This window comes from Ochotona curzoniae, unplaced genomic scaffold, assembly GCF_017591425.1.
Source record: "Ochotona curzoniae isolate NIBS_2020 unplaced genomic scaffold, NIBS_Ocur_1.0 contig_3520, whole genome shotgun sequence".
NCBI lineage: Eukaryota > Metazoa > Chordata > Mammalia > Lagomorpha > Ochotonidae > Ochotona > Ochotona curzoniae.
The window spans coordinates 6,525,224-6,544,901 of NW_024465894.1; the positions used below are offsets into that span (position 1 = coordinate 6,525,224).

General features: G+C 49.4%; 1 protein-coding gene across 1 annotated transcript; it reads right to left on the bottom strand.

Moving 5' to 3' along the window:
* Window positions 1–1,111: 1,111 nt before the first annotated feature.
* ZSWIM3 (zinc finger SWIM-type containing 3) lies at window positions 1,112–19,582 on the bottom strand. The gene is made up of 2 exons (XM_040981404.1): window positions 19,127–19,582; window positions 1,112–3,492 (listed from the first exon to the last, which is right to left on the bottom strand). The coding sequence occupies exons 1-2, from the start codon at window positions 19,279–19,281 to the stop codon at window positions 1,560–1,562; spliced, it is 2,088 nt and encodes a 695-aa protein (XP_040837338.1). The 5' UTR covers window positions 19,282–19,582; the 3' UTR covers window positions 1,112–1,559.
* Window positions 19,583–19,678: the final 96 nt, after the last annotated feature.

The window sequence follows — 19,678 nt, forward strand, 5'->3', positions numbered from 1 at the left end:
TCAGTGGCCGAAAATGCTGAGAATAAATAAAAAAGGGAAGTGTTCCAGAGATCGTAATTTTGTGTTTTTGGTCAAATGCCAAAGTCCTAGGGGGGTGAGAAGAGGCTCCTAAACGGTTGTACTGCGTCGTCTGCCTTCGGGATCAACTGGGGAGCCCAGACCCTGGCAGCTCAACGAGGACCGGAAGTGCAGGACAGGTGCAGCTTGGCACCAGGACCTGTTGAGGATCCTGGTGACGTGCAAGAGCTCCCCTGAAGGTGGCAGACTGAGGAAGCTGCCAAGCCCACGAACCAGCAACACCACAGGGCAGTGTTGGTGCTTGTCACTGCATCAAAGGTGTTCTAGATTTCTGTGAATTTACAGGGGAATTGGGAAATGAGAAGAGCCCAACAGAGTAGTTTTTGCAAACAGCGTGTCAAATGATTGACTGGCCTACAGCTTCCAGCAAGTTGCTTGCAGCCAAGGCTAGGATTCAGCTTGCTTTCCTCGGTCTCCCTGACCCCCTCCTGCCAAGCTACAACCGGAAATCTCTGCAAAGTCTTGAGTTGGTAGGGAGGGGGCAAGTGGACTAAGTCAGAACCTGAAGTTTGAGGTTCCCTCGGCTTCACAACCCCATTAGCCAGGAAATCCTGAACATCCTTTGGATTAATGATAAACCCAGGGCCTGGTGCAATGGCTCACTTGGCTAATCCTCCCCTTGCAAGCACTGGGATCCCATATGGACACTAGTTTGTGTCCCCGCTGCTCTACTTCCCATCCAGCTCTCTGTGTATGGCCTGGAAAAATAGTGGAGGATGGCCCAAAGCCTTGGGACCCTGCACCCGCGTGGGCGGCGCAGAGGAAGCTCCTGGCTTCTGATCCCCTTGATTTTGGTCATTGTGGCCATTTATGCAGTGAACCAGCAGACAGAAGATTTTTGTCTCTTCATTACTCCGTAAATCTGTATTTCCAATTGAAATAAATACATCTTTAAAAAAATTAGTAAATCCACCTTGGGGTGCTCACTTCACGGCAGCCACGCCCGGAGTTGTACAGCTGTGTATGTGTAGTCCCCTGTTCTTCCCTGATCAAGCACAATGCATTTCCCTGCTGCTTTCATTTTATTAATAAAGCTTTATTTAATATGAATAAAAATAGATACAAATAACAGAATCTTCATAAAGAGCAGCAACACTGAAGGATCGCCCTCTCTCCCTCTGTCTTGGCAAATAAGCCCTTTCCCAGGTCCGATTTGTCTTGCTCTGTCCTGGGGCGATGTGTACCCGATCTCAGGGGCTGAGGGAGAACGAGGGGTGACCTTTCGACATGGAGAAAACTTTGGCCTTGAACAATGAATGAGGTCTCACGGGCTGCCCGAAGCAGGACTGACCCGGGCGTGGGGATGGGGGCTGCAGGGGTTGGGAGCAGCTTCGAAGGATTTTCTGCTTTCTGGAATACTCCCCCTATCACACCTAGGGAGACAGTGGCTACAATGCCGATCCCCGACATCTGTCACCCTCTTTGAACTCGCACACTTCCAAGGATAGGAGGGCATGGTCCAATGCGTCGGTGTGGATGCGTCACTCGTGCACCAGGGTTTCAGCAGGAGAGAGTCCTTCCCCTTCCTCCAGCTTTCCCCAAAGGAAGGGGAGGCAACCGATGTCCCTAAAGTCTTCAGACTGCTGACTGGGCTCGGGCAGCTGACTGGGCTCAGGCTGCTGACCGAGGTCAGGCAGCTGACCGGGGTCAGTCCAGATGTCCACAATCTTGCGCAGGGTGGAGTAGCGCTCCTCTAGCTCTGGCCCCTCAGTTTGCATCAGCAGGTTGGCCAGTTCCCTGCTTAGGTCCTGAATTATGTGGTCCCTTCCCTGCCTCTCAGGCTGGCCTGGGCTGGGGAGCTCTCCGCGGTCCTGGAGCTCGCCATTGGGCCCAAGGAGATGCTGGTATTTTTTCTGCCACCGGCGGCACACCATGGCTTCACCCACTGGCTGCTGGCTGGTGTGCAGCAGGGCCAGAATGTGCCGGCACGGCAGGTGGTACCACTGTTGAAAGGAACAGCTACAGCTGCAGCAATCTTTGCTGACCTGGTGAGAGTTCTCTATCAGCTGCACGTCCACAAAGGAGCCAGCCAGGTCCACCAGATGGGTTGAGTTTTGAACGACCTCCCACTCATGGTGGCACAGCTTATAGGCCAGTTCAGAGCCGCTCTGGTGCAAAGTATCAAGCATGCCAGCCTGGGAGGGCTGGGCCTGCGGTTGCGAGGGAACCTGCTGTGGTTCTGCCTTGGTCTCCTGCACGGGCGGCCGGGGGAGGATGGCTCTACAGACTTGGAAGGGCTTCTTGGCCTTGGTGGCCAGGCTTGCAGACTGGGATCTCTTTAACTTGGGAGGTGCTGAGGGCAGGTTCTTGAAACCTTTGGTGTTAAAAAGGTCGATGTAATCCCCAGGGAACAGGGACTGCTGTTCCCGAAAGAGGCTTGACACCTTGCTGGTGACGATGTCCAGGCTGTCCATGTAGGTGTTACACGCATGCAGGCCCTTCCGCACGTGCAGGTACCACAGCAGCTCACAGGAGAACCAGTGCGCCTGTAGGAAGCTGAAGAGATCCTCATCTAGCAGGGCTTGGGACATGTCACGCAGGTTTTTCAGGCTGGCGTTGGAAGTGACGAACACGGCCTCCCGCAGCGCTTCCTTCATGAGTCTTTTAAAGGATGGATCTGTGGAACTACGATGCAACTTCTTTTCCAGGAGTCGGGTTGTGTGGTAAATGGAAAGCAGGATGCGGGCTGAGGGGAAGTTCTCCTGCAGGATGGCCCGGTGAGGGAACGAGGGCTCCACAAAGACCACCTTGATCTTGGGCCAATCGGAGTTGAACTCTGTGAAGATGCTCAGCATCTTGGCCACAGAGGTGGCTGTCTCCTCCTTGAGCATGGCAAAGTGGACCACTCGGCTCTCGCGTTCCTTGTTCTCCACCAGGAAAGCATACAGGATGTGGCCCCGGGCGTTCTCCACCCGGTGCAGCAAGATGCTCTCGGGGAAGCGCACGAACAGCTCACTCATCTTGCTGCTCTGGAAGCTGAGCCGGTCCAGGTCCTGGTTGTTGCCCACGTTGAAGGAGGCCATGGAACCCTCATCCACTTGCAGAAAGTTCTTCATTACTTTGGCTATCTTGGCCAGGTCACAAGGAGTGACACCCTCTAGTTCCGGCTTTGAGGGACCTTGTACTTTTTCGAGGCAAAAGGATGGTTCAGCTGGCAACTTCTCCACTTGGTTGAGGTCTGGCTGCAGTGCCTGCACGCACCTGGTCTTCTGAGGTTTGCCAGCAGCATCTTCCTTGGGACCAGCGGCTCTGCTGGAGTCAACATGCACATGTTGGGTATTCAATTCACTGATACACAGTCGGTCTAGACTCTCGTCGTACCGCAGGAGCAGGTAGGCTGGGCACATGTCCTCCTGCCGAAGTCTCTTCCTGTTGGACTGAGTCCAAATACAGACAAATTTCACCTGCATGTATCTAGGGGAGGCAGAGGGAACAGTGAGAAAGGCGCCGGCCACCAATGCTCTGGTAAGATCAGGCACTATTGGGATTTACATAGGCAGACAGGCTTCCTGAAGGCCATTACGTAGTGCAGAATGTAAAGAAAGATTTATATGAACTCTGCGGACCCTACGATCTCCAGTTGCCATTCTCTTTACGTCCCTCTACAGTGTTTTTCCCCTTTTTCTCTCTGTTGCTATACCACCAACTCAATCTGAAGCCGGATACAGGGGATTGTCAAGAAGTGGCTACAGACTGTCCAGCTGGTCACTCCCTGGTCAAAGTGTCCACCTTACTCCTATCCTTACATGGTACTTCTCTTTTTTACAGATGCATTTGTTTTCACTGGAAAGGCAGATGTTACAGAGAGAGAGATCTATTTGCTCGTTCACTCCCCAAGTGGCCACAATGGCCGGGGCTGAGCTGATCTGAAGCTAGGAGCCAGGAGCTTTTTCCAGGTGTTCCATGTAGGTGCAGGGTCTCAAGGCTTTGCGTCATCCTCTACAGGTTTTCCAGGCCATAAGCAGGGAGCCGGATGGGAAGTAGAGCAGCCGGGATGCAAACCAGCACCCATAGGGGATCCTGGTGCTTGAGGGGGAGTATAAGCCGATGAAGCCACTGCACTGGGCCAGCAAAACCACTTCTTTTTCTTCCTCTGGTCAGTCAAGATAAAAAATTAAGCTCCAAGGACACTGGAGGAGATAAGCTCCTCAAGGCCTTCTGGGTTAGGGGATGACTGAGTCTGCTCTCAAGGATTCTCTGTACATCTTGTTTCATGATAAAATGGCTAACATCCTAAGAAAGTCATGACCAGGGACTGACGTTGTGTAGTATGTTGGGCCTCTGCCTGTAACGCCAACATTCCACAGGAGCACGAGCTCAAGCCCCAGCTGCTCTGTTTCCACCCAGTTCCCTGGTGTGCCTGAGACAGCCATGGGAGAGGCCCTACGGGCTTGTGTGCCACCCCTCATGCGGAAGACCTAGATGATGAATATTTGGGGAGTAAAACAGTGGATGGACAATTTGTTTCTTTGTCTTTCAAATAAATCTTTTGAGAGAAAAAGTTTGTGAGTTGTGGGTTGTCTTTGGGGTCCCTTCTTGCTTTGTTATTCTAGGCTGACAGCAATGCCTGAAAGGACAGTGGTCACTGCATGGCATCGCCATTCTTTCTTCTCTCCTTATGTATCCCACGCTCTGCTGTCCACATTAGGTTCCTACGTCCTCCAAGAAGCGTGTGGTGGATGTCCCTAAGCTGCAGGAATTGCTCCTGTCTCTGAAGCCACACTGTTTATCATAAAGGGTTGGCACATGTTCTGGCTCACAGGACACCTGCTGGTGAGCTGAGGAGACCAGAGGATGACTGCCTGGATGCTGATCCCAGCTCTGCCGCTTGGAAGGTGTTTCTCCTTGGGCAAGTCTCTTTACCTATCTGTGTGCAATCTCCTAATCAGAAAATGAGATGACTTCCTTAGGGTTGTTATGAGGACTAAATGAGCTGCAAGCAATAGTGTTTTAGCCTTTTACTCATGCCCAATTAAATTTAGCTACCCTTACTATTATAACTGATAACTCGGAGACGTTCTTGTGAATGCTTATGCAGTGCCTTTCCAGTTGGCTGGGGATGTCTTCAAGTGCTAGGACTAACTTACTCCTCAGTTTGTTCCAAGCACTAACACAGTGCGACTGCTTCAGCAGATATTTATCAACAATGGACCAGGTGAATAATTCGGGTCCCACCCGTGGCTGAGATGGGTCACACCCCTGTATCTCCAAGGAATTTCCCAGCCTAAAGACCAAGGGAGTGGGGGAAAAAAAAAAAAAGCCTCAGTCCCTGGCATGACATGGCATGGCTTGGGAGCTCCAAGCACACTCTTCCAAGCACTCTAATCCAGCCGGTTCTGTTTGCCCACCCTGTGGGGCAAGTTAAGGAAAACAGGATGTGCCAGTCCCATAATAGGGTGGAGTGGCCTGGGACGGAGTGTGTGCACCTGCTGTGCACACAGTGTGGGGGCAGCACATCTCCAGCTGTGATCCAGGGAGGGGTTGAGTAGGCCAGTGAGCGGCAAGCACTGGGTGGCCTCTGCCTCGTTTTACATCCTGTTTTTCATGTCATGGGAAGAAGACAAACTAGCTCCAGCTTCCTCTGTTTACTGAGCTGTGTCGCGCTTTAGGGTCTTGGCTCATTTTGTCTTTGGTCTAGAATGCCCTTCCCAGCTTTCTTCATCCCAAAGCTTATGCAACCTCCAGAACTACGAGCCACCACCATCTTCTCTTGGAAGCCTTCCTCAAGCCCTTAGAGTGAGCACTACCACCGTGCTGGCTCAATACCTTAGCCTAAATCCAGCTCGCCAAGTGATGCTGACTGTATACTTGGTGACTATTTGTGGAGCTCCTCCCAAGAAAAATACGGGTGACTGTCAACCCCAGAGCTCTTTTACATTCCTGGCTCTGTGAATGTCTGTAATGTGTGCACCTGCCAGGGCGGGAACGTGGGCATCTTTTTCCAAGTCCTCCTCTTCAACTATGACCATTATATGTTTGCAAGTCTTTTTAATCCTTCCCTACCGTTGCTAGGATTGAGGATTTAGTGTATGCCAGGCTGTCCTAAGCTCCTAATATACACCATTTTGTACCAGGAAAATTGTCCTATTATCTACATTTATAGATAGGAAAACAGGCTTCAGGATGTTTTCAAGGATGAAAAGGTGAAATTTGAATTAAATTTGCTGGTCTGCCTAGTTAAGTATTATGTTGCGTGCCGTCTTTCAAATGATTTCCTTTCTCTGAATTCCCATTTCTTTTTAGACTAGTTTATTTATTTATTTAAGATTTATTTATTTTTACTGCAAAGTCAGATATACAGAGAGGAGGAGAGACAGGAAGATCTTCCGTCTGATGATTCACTCCCCAAGTGAACACAACTGCCAGTACTGTGCTGATCTGAAACCAGGAGCTAGGAACTTCCTCCAGGTCTCCCACGTGGGTGCAGGGTCCCAAGGCTTTGGGCCATCCTTGACTCCTTTCCCAGGCCACAAGCAGGGAGCTGGATGGGAAGTGGGGCTGCCGGGATTAGAACCGGCGCCTATGGGATCCCGGGGCATTGAAGGCGAGGACTTCAGCTGCTAGGCTATTGCGCCAGGCCCCTAGACTGATTTATTATTTGTATTGCAAAAGCAGATCACATTCAAAAAGGAGAGACAAAACGATTTCCCACCTATTGGTTCATTCCCTAAAATCCACAATGGCCAGAGCTGAATAAACCTGAAGCCAAGAGCCAGGGGCTTCTTTGAGTTCTCCCATGCGGGTGCAGGGTTCCCAGGGCTAGGACCATCTTCCACTGCTTTCCCGGGTTATGAGCAGGGAGCTGGATGGGGAATACAGCAGTCTGGATATGAGCTGGTGTCCATACAGGATCCCAGTGCTTGCAAGGTGAGGATTTAGCTACTGAGCCATTGTATGGGGCCCTGATTTCCCATTTTCACCTGTTCATACTGACCCTCAACACATTGGTCAGGACCATGACTTTCTTTTTTGAAAGATTTATTTATTTTTATTACAAAGTCAGATACACAGAGAGGAGGAGAGACAGAGAAGATTTTCCATCCACTGATTCACTCCTCAAGCAGCCACAACAGCTGGCGCTGAGCCTCCTCCAGGCCTTCCACACGGGTGTAGAGTCCCAAGGCTTTGGGCAGTCCTCCACTGCTTACCCAGGCCACAAGCAGGGAGCTGGATGAGAAGTGGAGCTGCCGGGATATGAACTGGCATCATGCAGGATTCTGGTGTGTGCAGGCTTTAAGATTTAGCCAGCCACTACGCTATCACACCGGGCCCTTCTTTTATCTTTTTTAAGATTTATTTTATTAGGGCATAGCACAATGGAGTAGTGGTTAAAGTGTTCAACTTCAACGCGCTGGGGTCCCATATGGGCGTCGGTTCTAATCCTGGCAGCTCCACTTCCCATCCAGCTCCCTGCTTGTGGCCTGGGAAAGCAGTTGAGGATGGCCCAAAGTCTTGGGTCCCTGCACCTGTGTGGGAGACCTGGAAGAAGCTTTAGGCTCCTGGCTTTGGATCAGCTAAGCTCCAGCTGTTGCGGCCGCTAGGGAAGTGAACCATCAGATGGAAGATCTTCCTCTCTGTCTCTCCTTCTCTCTGTATATCTGACTTTGTAATAAAAATAAATAAATCTTTAAAAAAAGATTTTATTATTATTTTGTTGGAAAGGCAGATATACAAAGAAAAGGACATACAGAGTAAAAGACCTTCCATCCACTGGTTTGCTCCTCAAATGGCCATAATGGCCAGAGCTGAGTTAGTCCGAAGCTAAGAGCCAGGAGCTTGCTCTGGGTTTCCCACGTGAGTGCAGGGTCCCAGGGCCTTGGGCCATTCTCTATTGCTTTCCCAGGCGACAATCAGGGAGCTGGATAGCAGGTGGGATATGAAATGGTGTCCATAATGGATCCCAGTGGATGCAAGGTGAGGACTTTAGCCACTGGGCGATCATGTTGGGCCCTCTTTTTCTCTTGTTAACCTGTAATTTACAGGAAAGTGTACACATCTTTCGTAAAAAAACTGTTGAGCATTAATTATTTTCATCTGTGTTTATTTCTGTCCTCCCGGTAAAGGCAGAGGCTTGTTTTAATACAAGGACAAGGTTTGGTTTCTCTGAATCAACGTTGGTACTAGGAGTACCCAGTGAGCCACCCAGCTGTTCCCTCCTAGCCTACCCTGCAGGTTTCGTGTGCTGCTACTGTCACGCCACAAGGCAGAGAACCCACGGGGCCACCTGGGGCCACCACGACACCTGCACAGACTAGTGGCTTAGATACATAGATTGGATCAATATTAAATGGACATTGTGGAACATACAAAACTGCTCCTATAATACAATCAGTAGACCGGAAAAATCATCGGCTGGAGTTCTGTCAGGAAAGTTGGCTTCTACTCCCAGCGCTATTGCGAACACTAACTTCAGATAAGTCTTCCATTCCATTTCAACCAAGTTTAAAACACTGCAGTTGTCGAAAAGGCTACAGAGACAAATCAGCCTCTGTTCTCCAAGCCTAGAGTGTTAGGTACAGGGCCAGCAACTGAAGCAAATACTGAACTGAATGCACGATCTGACTATAGAAACCGGTACAGCCTAATTAAGGCATTTTACTTATTTTACATGGATTTGTGTCCTTCATTGCAAATGAACAATAAGTAGGATTTTTATAGGTGATTGGGTCATTTTAGACAACAGGACTTCAAGAGTCAGAAGATGTGGGTTTAAACCCCACTTATAAGCTCTGTAGCCCTCAATTCCTTATTTATAATTATGGAAATCATAATAATATTTGTCTATGAACACAGTTTGTTCTCTGTGTCTGGGTTCCCAAATCTGTGGATTCAACCAATTGCACGTACAAAATATTTGGGGGAAAAGCTGCATCTGTATTGAGCATTTATAGACTTTATTTTCCTTTGTCATTAGCAGCTAAACAATACAGTATGACAATATAGCATTTACAGTATCTGAGGCTACTTCAAAAAGTTTATGGGGGTATCAGCTTCTAGCTTTCGGCTTAAGATCAGTTCAACTCTAGCCTTTGCAGCCCTTTGCAGAATGAACCAGCAGAAGGAAGATCTCTCTTGGGCCCAGCATGGTAGCCTAGTGGCTTAAGTCTTTGCCTTGCACATGCTGGGATCCCATATGGGCACTGGTTCTAATCCTGGCAGCCCCGCTTCCCATCCAGCTCCCTGCTTGTAGCCTGGGAAAGCAGTTGAAGACAGCCCAAAGCCTTCGGATCCTGCACCCACGTGGGAGACTTAGAGTAAGTTCCTAGCTCCTGGCTTCAGATTGGCTCAGCTCCGACTGTTGCAGCCACTTGGGGAGTGAATTATCGGATGGAAGATCTTCCTCTCTGTCTCTCCTCTCTTTATATCTGACCTTTCAATAAAAATAAATCTTTTTAAAGTTTTATGGTAATAGAAACTGAATTTCATGCATATTTATGTTAAATCATGTCTGATGAACATATTATAAAAAATTCACAGATGATTTAAAGTGTAAGGAGGAGGCACTTAGGTTGTACACAAGTACTACACTTCTGCCAGGAAAGAAAGCGAACACCCAGAGAGTTAGAGCTAAAAAAAGCAAATTCATCTAAAACGCTGAGACAGAAACTGCTGCTGGTCACCCAGCATCCTTATGTCCTTTTCTCATTAACAAACGGCCAGTGTGATTCAGGTTGCTATTTGTTCCCCATGCAGCTAAACGCCTCAGGGCTAGTCTAAGCTAACTAAGGTACTCACATTAGAAACGGGCCTGGATATTGGCCAAGTTCTGGGCACGGAACCATGATGGGAAAGCTACAGCCATCTTGAGATGTGGCCGCTGCACCTGTGCCGTGGGGAGCTTCTGAGAGGGCAAAGCTGACACCTGCTATCGGTAGTGTCAACAGGAGAGCAGCTTGGGCCAATGAAAACATCACATTCTGGAGACCCACCTGCTGATTCACTCCCCACAAGCTCCCCAGCAGCCGGGAACTCCATCTGGGTCTCACGTGGCTGGCAGCGATCCCAGTGCTTGAGCTAACATCTGCCCTCGCACAGGCTACGCATCAGCTCAAAGCTAACGTGCTGCATGTGAGACCAGGTGTGAGGCACACTGCTGCGTGGGACAGAAGTGTCACAGGCAGTCCCCAGTGCTGCCTCACAACTCTGGCTTCTATCCTGGCAACTAATAAACCATTTGGATGAACAGTTTTCAGTTACTTGCAACTAAAAAATCCCCAAAAATATACAGAAAACAGTATGGAAAAAAAACAAACAAACAAACATTGAAATTTTGCTTTAAAAAAGTGGGGGATGGCCCAGCGCAGCAGCCTAGCGGCTTAAGTCTTTCCCTTAAATGCACCTAGATCCCAACAGCGCTGGCTCTAACTCCAGTGGCCCCGCTTCCCGTCCAGCTCCCTGCTTGTGGCCTGGGAAAGCAGTCGAGGATGGGCCAATGCTTTGGGACCCTGCACCCACGTGGGAGACCTGGAGGAAGTTCCTGGCTCCTGGCTTTGGATTGGTGCAGCTCCAGCTATTACAGTCACTTGGGGAGTGAATCATCAGACGGAAGATCTTCCTCCTCTCTATAAAATCTGTTTTTCCAATAAAAATAAATCTTTTTAAAAATAGGTGGGGGAAGTATGAAGTTGATATATTGCACAAGAGATGATTACAATGGCAATTACATTCCAATTTCTTAAAAAAATTTTTTTTTTTCAAATTTGAGAGTGACAGAGAGATCTTCCATCCACTGGTTCACTCCCTAAATGCTTCTAAGAGCCTGGGCTGGGCCAGGCTGCAGCTGGGAGCCAGGAGCTCCATCTGAATCTCCCATGTGCACAGAAGGGACTCAACTACTTGAACCTTCTGTGCTGTTTCCCAGGGTGTGTGTTAACAGAAAGTGGGACCTCGAGTGGAACTTGAATCCGGGCACTCAGACATGGGAGTGTGAGCGTCCCAAGTGACAGCCTAACCCACTTTACCACAATGCCTGCTGTATCTGTCAATTCTTGGGTTGACCAAGAATAGCGTAAACTGTCAGCTCATCTCCTCAAACAATATAACACTTCATTTCCTGTCTCACTTTAACAAATGTAAGTTAATTTTGCCAGAGTATACCTGAGCCCTACTGAGTTTCCCAAGGGCTTAGGTTTCAATCATTTGCTGTGCAAGCTCCCTGCTAACAGCCCCTCTCCATCAGTTAACTGATACAAACCTATAAGTTCTTTAAGGTTACATGAAGGATTGGACCAGTTCTGAAACGCAGGAGATGCCCATATTTCAACTGGCACAATATTGTTTGTGTTACATTATCGTGGTGTTTATTACTGGAAAAGGTGGTGATGGGATGGTCAGAATAGACAGGAAGGCAAGGCTGGGTGAGTGGTGACGGATTATCTAAGCAGCTAATTAGCAATATTTTTGTGTAATGACCTTTGCTTTCCCAAACAGCCTTGTGACCAGAGGATGAAAACTCTGATAACAAGGTCCTGGTCTACAGGGTGTGGTGAGGATTAAGCACGCAATGCCTGCAGAGTCACCTGGAACACATTCCAGTAAAATATTCAAACAATGGCAGCTATCAGACAAAACTGCTATGGAGAACGACATTAGAGCACTTGCCGACTGTTTGAAGAACAAGTCCTAACAAAAATTTAAAAATATGGCAGTTCAGAAAAAGAGAGGGAGGGCTGGGCACGATGGCTCAGCAGTAAAAGCCTCTCCCTGCAAGCACTGGGATCCCATGTGGGTGCCGCTTTGTGTCCTGGTTGTTCCACTTCCCATCCAGCTCCCTGAGTGTGGCTTGGGAAAGCAGTGAAGGACCACCCAAAGCCTTGGGATCCTGCACCTGCATGGGAGACCCAAAGGAGGCTCCTGGCTCCTGATTTTGGAACGGGTTAGATCTAGTTGTTGTGGCCACTTGGGGAGTGATGCAGCAAATGGCTAATCCTTCTGTATCTCCTGCTCTGTACATCTGCCATTCCAATAACATAAATTAAGAGAGAGTGAGAGACAGAGAGAAAGCAGAAAGTGGGTATAAAACCATAGACTTTCTTACTTATTAAAAATAAAACAAGGGCCAGGTAACCACACTGGAGGCCCAGAAGAAGTTCATGGCTTCAGATCGGCTCAGCTCCGGCCATGGCAACCATTTGGGAAGTGACCCAGTGAATGGAACACCCTTCTTCTCTCTGTAAATCTGATCTGCTTGTCCAATAGAAGTAAATGAATGTTAAAAAACAAAAACACAGGGGCCAGTATTGAGCACAGTGGGTTAAGCCATGTGTCTGCAGTGCCTGCATCCCATACGGATGTTGGTTTGAATCCCAGCCACTCCACTTCCAATCCATCCGCCTGTTAATACTTGGCCCTGCCACCCACATTGGAGACTCAGAGTTCCAGGTTCAGCCTGAGCATTGTGGTCATTTGTGTGGAATGAATTCAGCACCTGGAAGACAGATACCCCAGCCCCATCCCCTCTTTCCACAAAAGCCCTGGGGCCACAGTTCTCCAAGGTTCCAGTGATCACACCCGCTGATGACACAGGCAGCCACAGCTCAGTGTAAACAGTCTGGCTTGCCGTAAAATGAATGTTAATGTAAAATAGTCAATTGTGAAAAAGGTCAAAATACTTCCTCCTGTATGCTTGGTAAAGTGCTGGAACTGCCTGCTCTCTCTTTTTTTAAGACTTTTTCATTAATTGGAAAGGCAGGTCAGATTTACGGAAGAGATAGATCTTCCATCCAATGGTTTGCTGCCCGAATGACCACAAAGGCCAGAGCTGAGCTGGTCTGAAGCCAGGAGCTTAGGTTTCCCCCGTAGGGGAGGGTTCCAAGGCTTTGAGTCATCCTCCACTGTTTTCCCAGGCCACAAGCAGGCAGCTGGATGGGAAGTGGAGCATCTGGGACATGAACCAGCACTCATTTGGGATCATGGTGCTTACAAGGTGAGGTTTTAGCCATTGAGCCATCGTGCCAGTCCCTGTGACTGCTCTTGATGAGGCTTCCTAGTCTCTGTTTCACTCGATTAATTAGCTAGAAAGACAGTTACAGAGGGAGATCTTCCATCTGCTGGTTCACTCCAAAGAGTGCAAGAGGGCCCAAGCACTTGGGCTATCTTCTGCTGCTTTCCAAGGCACATAAGCAGGGAAGTGGAACACCCAGGATTCCAACCAGTGCCCATATGGGGTGGGAGGAACCCCTGAGCTCAATGCCTGGCCAACAGCAAACACTTGGTCTTTTATAACAGTTTGCAGAAACAATATTTGTAGATGAACATGTGACACTAGGAAGCTATTACAGTCCACTGGCTGAATATGAAAGCTCATGTTGTATCCAGATTTTTGAGATCCCCAAAAATCATCGCGAGTCTGAAGTCAATGCAAACGCATGCTGGCGGTTTATTCAGCCCTGCCTGGGCTCCCAGCCGTCCTCCGCACAGCCGGGGGGACTGGGCAGCCCCGCGTCCCAGAGTTGTTATGCACTCCAGGCCAGTTCCACACGATTACACAGTCATGATCGGTCAGTTCAACTGTTAACTTCAAAAAAGGGCAAGTCGGCAAGCTTCTATTGGTGGGTTTGAAGCGAGCAACTTTCAAATAGTATAAACTGGCGGGCTGTGGGGTAGTGAGCAAGTCTTATCTGAAAAGCACACCAGGGGCCTCCTTCCTGATGTCACAGAGGCTGTCAGGCCTGCGCACTCACACAGCCCCCCAGTCAAGCCACAAAAGTAGAAAACACTGCAGTTAGCAAGGAGCAAAAGGAAAATGGTTGGGATTCTGATTCTGAGGTTCCTCACTCAGAATTCTGGCAACAGATAGGCTGACCCAGCCTTCAGTCCTGACACACAAACACCTTCATAGAATGTTCTGGAATTTTACTTTCTGCCCTGATTCATTCCCTCCTTTTATCTCTTCCCCTCCCCGCTTCTATTGGCGAGTTCAGACTTGCCAGACACACACCTGAGAGGGGCTTGGAGGGGACGAGCGCTTTGTCTCTCTATTCTCTTGGGGCTTGACGGAGCTCGTCTCTGTGCCTGCTCTTCTCCCTTTTCCTTGAGCACGGACAACTCCGAGGATCGGAACCCTCGAAGGATTACACAGGACAGAGAAGTAGGAACTGCCAGTCTCTTCACACTTCCTATGTATCATGTTGTTCTATGGGAATGACAAAACTTGTCGGGAAGGTGTTTTGGCTCAACTGGATAACCCTCCACCTGTAAGCACCATTCATTCCATATGGGCACTGGTTCCTGTCCCAGCTGCTCCACTTCCCATCCAACTCCCTGTTTACGGCCTGGGAAACCAACAGAGGAAGGTCCATCTTGGTATGCTGCACACACATGTGAGAGACCCGGAAGAAGTTCCTGGGTTTCTGGCCAGGATCAGCTCAGCTCTGGCCGTTGTAGCCATCTGGGCCATGAACCAGCAAGCAGACGGAATATTGTCCTAGCTGTCTCTCCTTCTCTTTGTAAGTCTGCCTTCTAAATTAAAATAAATATTTTATACAGATTTTTTTTTATTGGAAAGGCGGATATACAGAGAGGAGGAGAGACAGAGAGGAAGTTCTTCCGTCTGATGGTTCATTCTATCCTGATGGTTCACAACGGCTGAAGCTGAGCCGATCCAAAGCCAGGAGCCAGGAGCTCTTCCCGGGTCTCCCACACGGGTGCAGGGTCCCAAGGCTTTGGGTTATCCTCAATTGCTTTCCCAGGCCACAAGCAGGGAGCGGGATGGGAAGCATGGCCGCCGGGATTAGAACCAGCGACCATATGGGATCACGGCGCGTACAAGGCAAGGACCTTAACTGCTACGCTATTGCACCAGGCCCTTAAATAAAAATAAATATTTTAAAAAAACTTTTATGGAGACTTTTCAAAGGTCAAGTCAGACAATGAGATAGAGCATGCTTTGTAAACTCCACAAAATGTCAGGGTGGACACTGTTTTTGTGTGAACGCCAGCCTACCTTGCTATCAACCATTCCACCATCATTCCCATCAGCCCAACATGCCACACTTCTCCTTTCCTGGGGTGCTGTTGTTTCCATTTTAAGGAAAGAATTTTTTCTGTGATTACAGCTTCATATTCGTCTCCCTGACTAGAAGGAACACTCTCTGAGAGCACCGGCTTTATTATTTCTAGCAATGCACCTCCATATGATAGCACGGAGTAGGTTTTCAGTGTAGCACCGCTAAAATAGATGACATCAATCAATACCAACTGAATCCCATACAATGGAATAACTGCCGAGGAATATCTCCAAGTTACACTGCCAAGTGAGAGAAGTCGAATACAAAAGCATGTGGATAAATCTCCCGCTGCCACCATGTTAAAAAGCAAAAAAGCTGCAGATGCACATACAAGACGCGCTCATTCAGGTTTAGTGTCTCTCAGAAGGAAATGGAACAGCAAAAGGAAATGACATAGTTTTTCTTCTACAGATTTTTTTTTGGAAAGGTAAATTTATAAGAGAAGGAGAGACAGAGACAGATTTTCTGTCCACTGGTTCACTTCCCAAATGGCTGCAAAGGCCAGAAGCCATGAGCCTCTTCCGGGTCTCCTACATGGGTGCAGGGCCCCAAGGCTTCGGACCATCCTCTGCTGCTTTCCCAGGCCACAGGTGGAGCAGCCGAGACCCAAACCAGCACCGATACGGGATGCTGGTGCTAGGAGGTGGAAGGTTAGCCAGCTGAGCAAATGTGCCAGCTCCAACACTTTGTTTTTAATTGCAAACATTTTAAGAGAGATATTAATCAATTTTCCATCCATTTGCTGGTTCCCTTCCTACATGCCTGTGGCATGTGGGGCTGGGCCAGGCTGAAGTCAGAAGCTGGGAATTCCATCTGGGTCTCCTCTGTGTACAGCAGGGACTCAAGCATTTCAGACACCACCTGCTGCCTCCCAGGGTGACAGGAAACCGAAAGGGAGACCTGGGTCTTGATCCCAGACGCTCTGACACAGGACGAAACCCCTGCCCATATACTGAATTTTAAACCCTCCTGTTTCAAAAACTGAATTTTAAACCACACTGTTTGAAAAAGAAGTAAACAGAGCCCAGTGCAATAGCATAATGGTTAAGGTCCTCACCTTGAACATGCCAGGATCCCATATGGGCGCCGGTTCTAGTCCCAGCATCTCCACTTCCCATCCAGCTCCCTGCTTGTGGCCTGGGAAAGCAGTCGAGGACGGCCCAAAGCCTTGGGTCCCTGCACCCGTGTGGGATACCCAGAAAGAAGTTCCTGTCTCCTGGCTTTGGATTGGTGCAGCACCGGCCATTGCAGCCACTTGGGGAGTGAATCATTGGACAGAAGATCTTCCTCTCTGTCTCTCCTCCTCTGTGTACAACTGCCTTTTCAATAAAATAAATAAATCTTAAAAAAAAAAAAAGAAAGAAAGAAAAAGAAGTAAACAGAAAAAATTTTAAGACCTTCTGGCTTTGGCCTGGCCTTGTGCAGGCCATTGTGGCCATCCTGGGAGTGAATCAGCGGATGGAAGATCTCTGTTTCTCTCTGTAACTATGACTTCCAAAATCAAGGAGGCAGGGGCATTATCCTTGGCTACAGCCTGGACTCTATCATCAGGACGATCTTCAGAAGTACAAGAGTGAAGTAGGGACTGGAGGCAGAGGAAAGGCGAGAGAGGTCAGGACCCCACCTGTTCTCCCTGGCTTGGAAGGCAGAGGGGCCTAGAGCCATAGTGATGGCAGCTGCAGCAGCTGCTGAAGAAAGGAAACAGTGCGACCCCTAGGGCCTATAGGAAGAAACGCAGCCTTGCAGACTGCATTATTTCCAAGGGGTCACCAGGAAAACCCGGGTCTGACTTCCAGCACAGGGCATGGTGGAAAACAAGAAATTCACCGTTCTAAGCCACTAAGCCTGTCATTTTAAAAAGAACTACAAATAGAAAAACAAGCACATCTCCTGACATCGCCCCAGTTCTGGGAATCAGTCTCAAACTTGCCTTTCTCTGACATCTTGCTGCATTTTCTGAGTGTATGCAGCACCCATTTCCCTAAAGCATATGTTTACATTGAAGACTCCTGCCCATGCAGCGATTATTAAATGCCTGCTTTGGGCCAAACCCTGTGCTACATACTGGAGATGGTCTACCCAGTGTTCAAGGCTGCTGGGGATTTTCTCACAGACCTCTGCCTAGCCAGGGGCCACTCTTACAGCATCAAGTCCAACTACTTCACCAGGGGCACCTGAAGACCCTGCCAAGGGACTGCAACTGCCCTCAGCGCCTGCCAAGCAAGGTGCTCCACTCAGTTGCTCCAAAATATCACCTTTCTGAGGTCTAGGTCGTTGCTCCTTGGACCACTGCGCACAGCTCCTCTGGGTCAAACTCCTCTACTAGGCTATGGTGTGGTAAGCAATCACAAGTCTCCCATTCATGTCTTCTGCATTTATCAGCAGCCCCGAGGAACCATTCATTCCAAGGGGAAGCCCTTCCCCACCCCCTAGGCATCTTTATCACCCTCTGTAATCTCTCATCTCCTGGGGAAATAGCTGCAGGACACTCCGGCCTCCACCCCACCTTCCCAAAACCTGCAAGACACAAGTCTTGTATACAAAATGATTTAGTGGATCTCTAGACTTCAAATTATCCCTGGATTACTGATCCACCCTTAGCTTACTCATGATACAAGCCATAACTGCTGTATTTATTATTTAGGGAGTCATTTTTTCCTTGCTCCCCCCTCCCCACCCCTAGAGAATTTTTTCTTTAAGTTTACATTTTCAGTGCAGAGGTAGAATTTCTATACAGCAGCTGCCCAGGCAGGGAGCTGTCCACGCTGGCCAGCCTGTCTACATCCAAATCTTTTCCAAGTTCTCCCAGGGTAGGCTGGGTCTCTAACTAAAAGCCAGACATCTCCCCTTAGATGTCAAACTCAGGGACACTGACTCTCAGGATTGGCCCACGTGGTGTGTCTTCAGGTTCAAAGGGGTTAACCGTGTGTAAAAGCTGGACACGTTCCCATCAAGATCAGATCACGTCACACAGGAGCCAGTAGCTACAGATGACCTCACGGCGCCTGCTTTCCACTGCTGTCCCTTCCACCACGCCCTGCTGAGCGCTGTTTTGCCTTCATTCCTTTTACTAAAGAATTACAAGTTGCACTCTCCTATAGTGGGCTGTTTTATTGGAGCCCCCCCCAACCGCCGTTAAAGGCTTTGGAGTTTTTCACCCATCTTAGCTTCTAAATCTGTTTTCATTTGTTCGATGGAAAAACAAAATAAATAACAATGACCTGTCATTCTGAAAACTGAGCTGCAGATTCTTATTGGGGCTAAGCAGAGGTGACTCCAGCACTCTGCTGAAGTCAAACACACTCCCATCCAGGAATGTTTGGAATGAGTCTGCGCAGATCAACACCCATCAGAAGCGTGCGCAAACCAAGGACCTGCTATCCTCCCCTGCCCCCACACCTAAGGCGTTTAAAAGCCCAGTGTTGTACACCATGGGCGGCCATTTCCCTTACAGGGTCACCCCAGCATGTGGAAGTGGTCCTGGGCTGTCCCCCAGCAGCAGTCCATCACTTAAAAGACTCTCTCCATATCACCTTCATCCTCTGCCAGCCGGCTGCCGCTCTCTTTTGGTTTGATTTTAGAGACAGCCATAGCCGTCATCCTTCCGACTGCGTCCTGGCTTGTGGTGTGCCTTTGTGGCTCCAAAAAGCTAACAGTTCCAGCACCCCTGACAGAAAAAGCTGTTGGCGATATGGAAATGGGAAGTGTTTGCAAACGACTGCCACTACCGGATGCTCCCGGAACCACATACTTGAGTGATGAATGAATGAATGGACAAACCCACAAATGACCCTACCACTGCAAAGGCGTTTTTACCCCCTTTGCACCTTAGGCTACTGCAGGTGCTCAAAAAACGGGAAAGGGGGAGAGCGGGAAATTTCACCTAGGAATTCCAAAAGGGTTTGTGAACAGCCGAGCGGCTTCCCTCCGGCTTCACAAGCGAGAGCTCCAGGAGCGCCTGTTGCAGAGCGGGGCCGCGCCGCACGCCCTCCTCCCTCGGGCCCTCCTCCTCCCAGCCTCCCGCCCCGCCCCGCCCTTACAAGACATCTTCGCGGATGGAGGTGCCGTGGTTGAGGTTGTGGAAGCGGACGGAGACGCAGTCTCTGAGGATGAAGGAACACCTGTTCTCCTTTTTGTACGCGTTGAAGCACTCCTTGAAATCCTCATAGGTCTTGAAGCAGCTGCCCAGCTCCATGGCCGCCTACACCGGGAGCTGGCCTCGAACCCCGGGCCCGGTATCTCACCGGGGTCAGAGGTCACACCAGGGGAATTCCCAGCCTGGCGCGGTGCCCAGGGCTCCTGAACGGGCAGCCCCAGTTGGGAGGCCTATGACGGAGCTCAGCAGGGCTTCTTCGCCAGACCAGGTTATGAGGCTGGGGGCGTCTCGGCTTCCTAACAGAGGGGGTCTGGGGGGAAATGACACCGAGTCCGTGTTATCCATCCCGAAGGCTCCGCCCCTTCGCGGTCGTATCCAATCACACCTAGAGTTCCCAGACGGGCATTGCTGTTCTCCAAACGCCCAAGAAAGGGAGCCACGCCCACCAGGAGATTGACAGACGCATTCACCAATCATCAACCGCATCAGGATTTCC

Bases quoted from the DNA above. Each gene is read 5' to 3' on its own strand.
- ZSWIM3 (XM_040981404.1), bottom strand. From the start codon at position 19,281: ATGGAGCTGGGCAGCTGCTTCAAGACCTATGAGGATTTCAAGGAGTGC. The intron at 3,493-19,126 runs GTAAGGGCGGGG...TGCCTCCCCTAG, and splicing joins TCCATCCGCGAAGATGTCTT to ATACATGCAGGTGAAATTTG.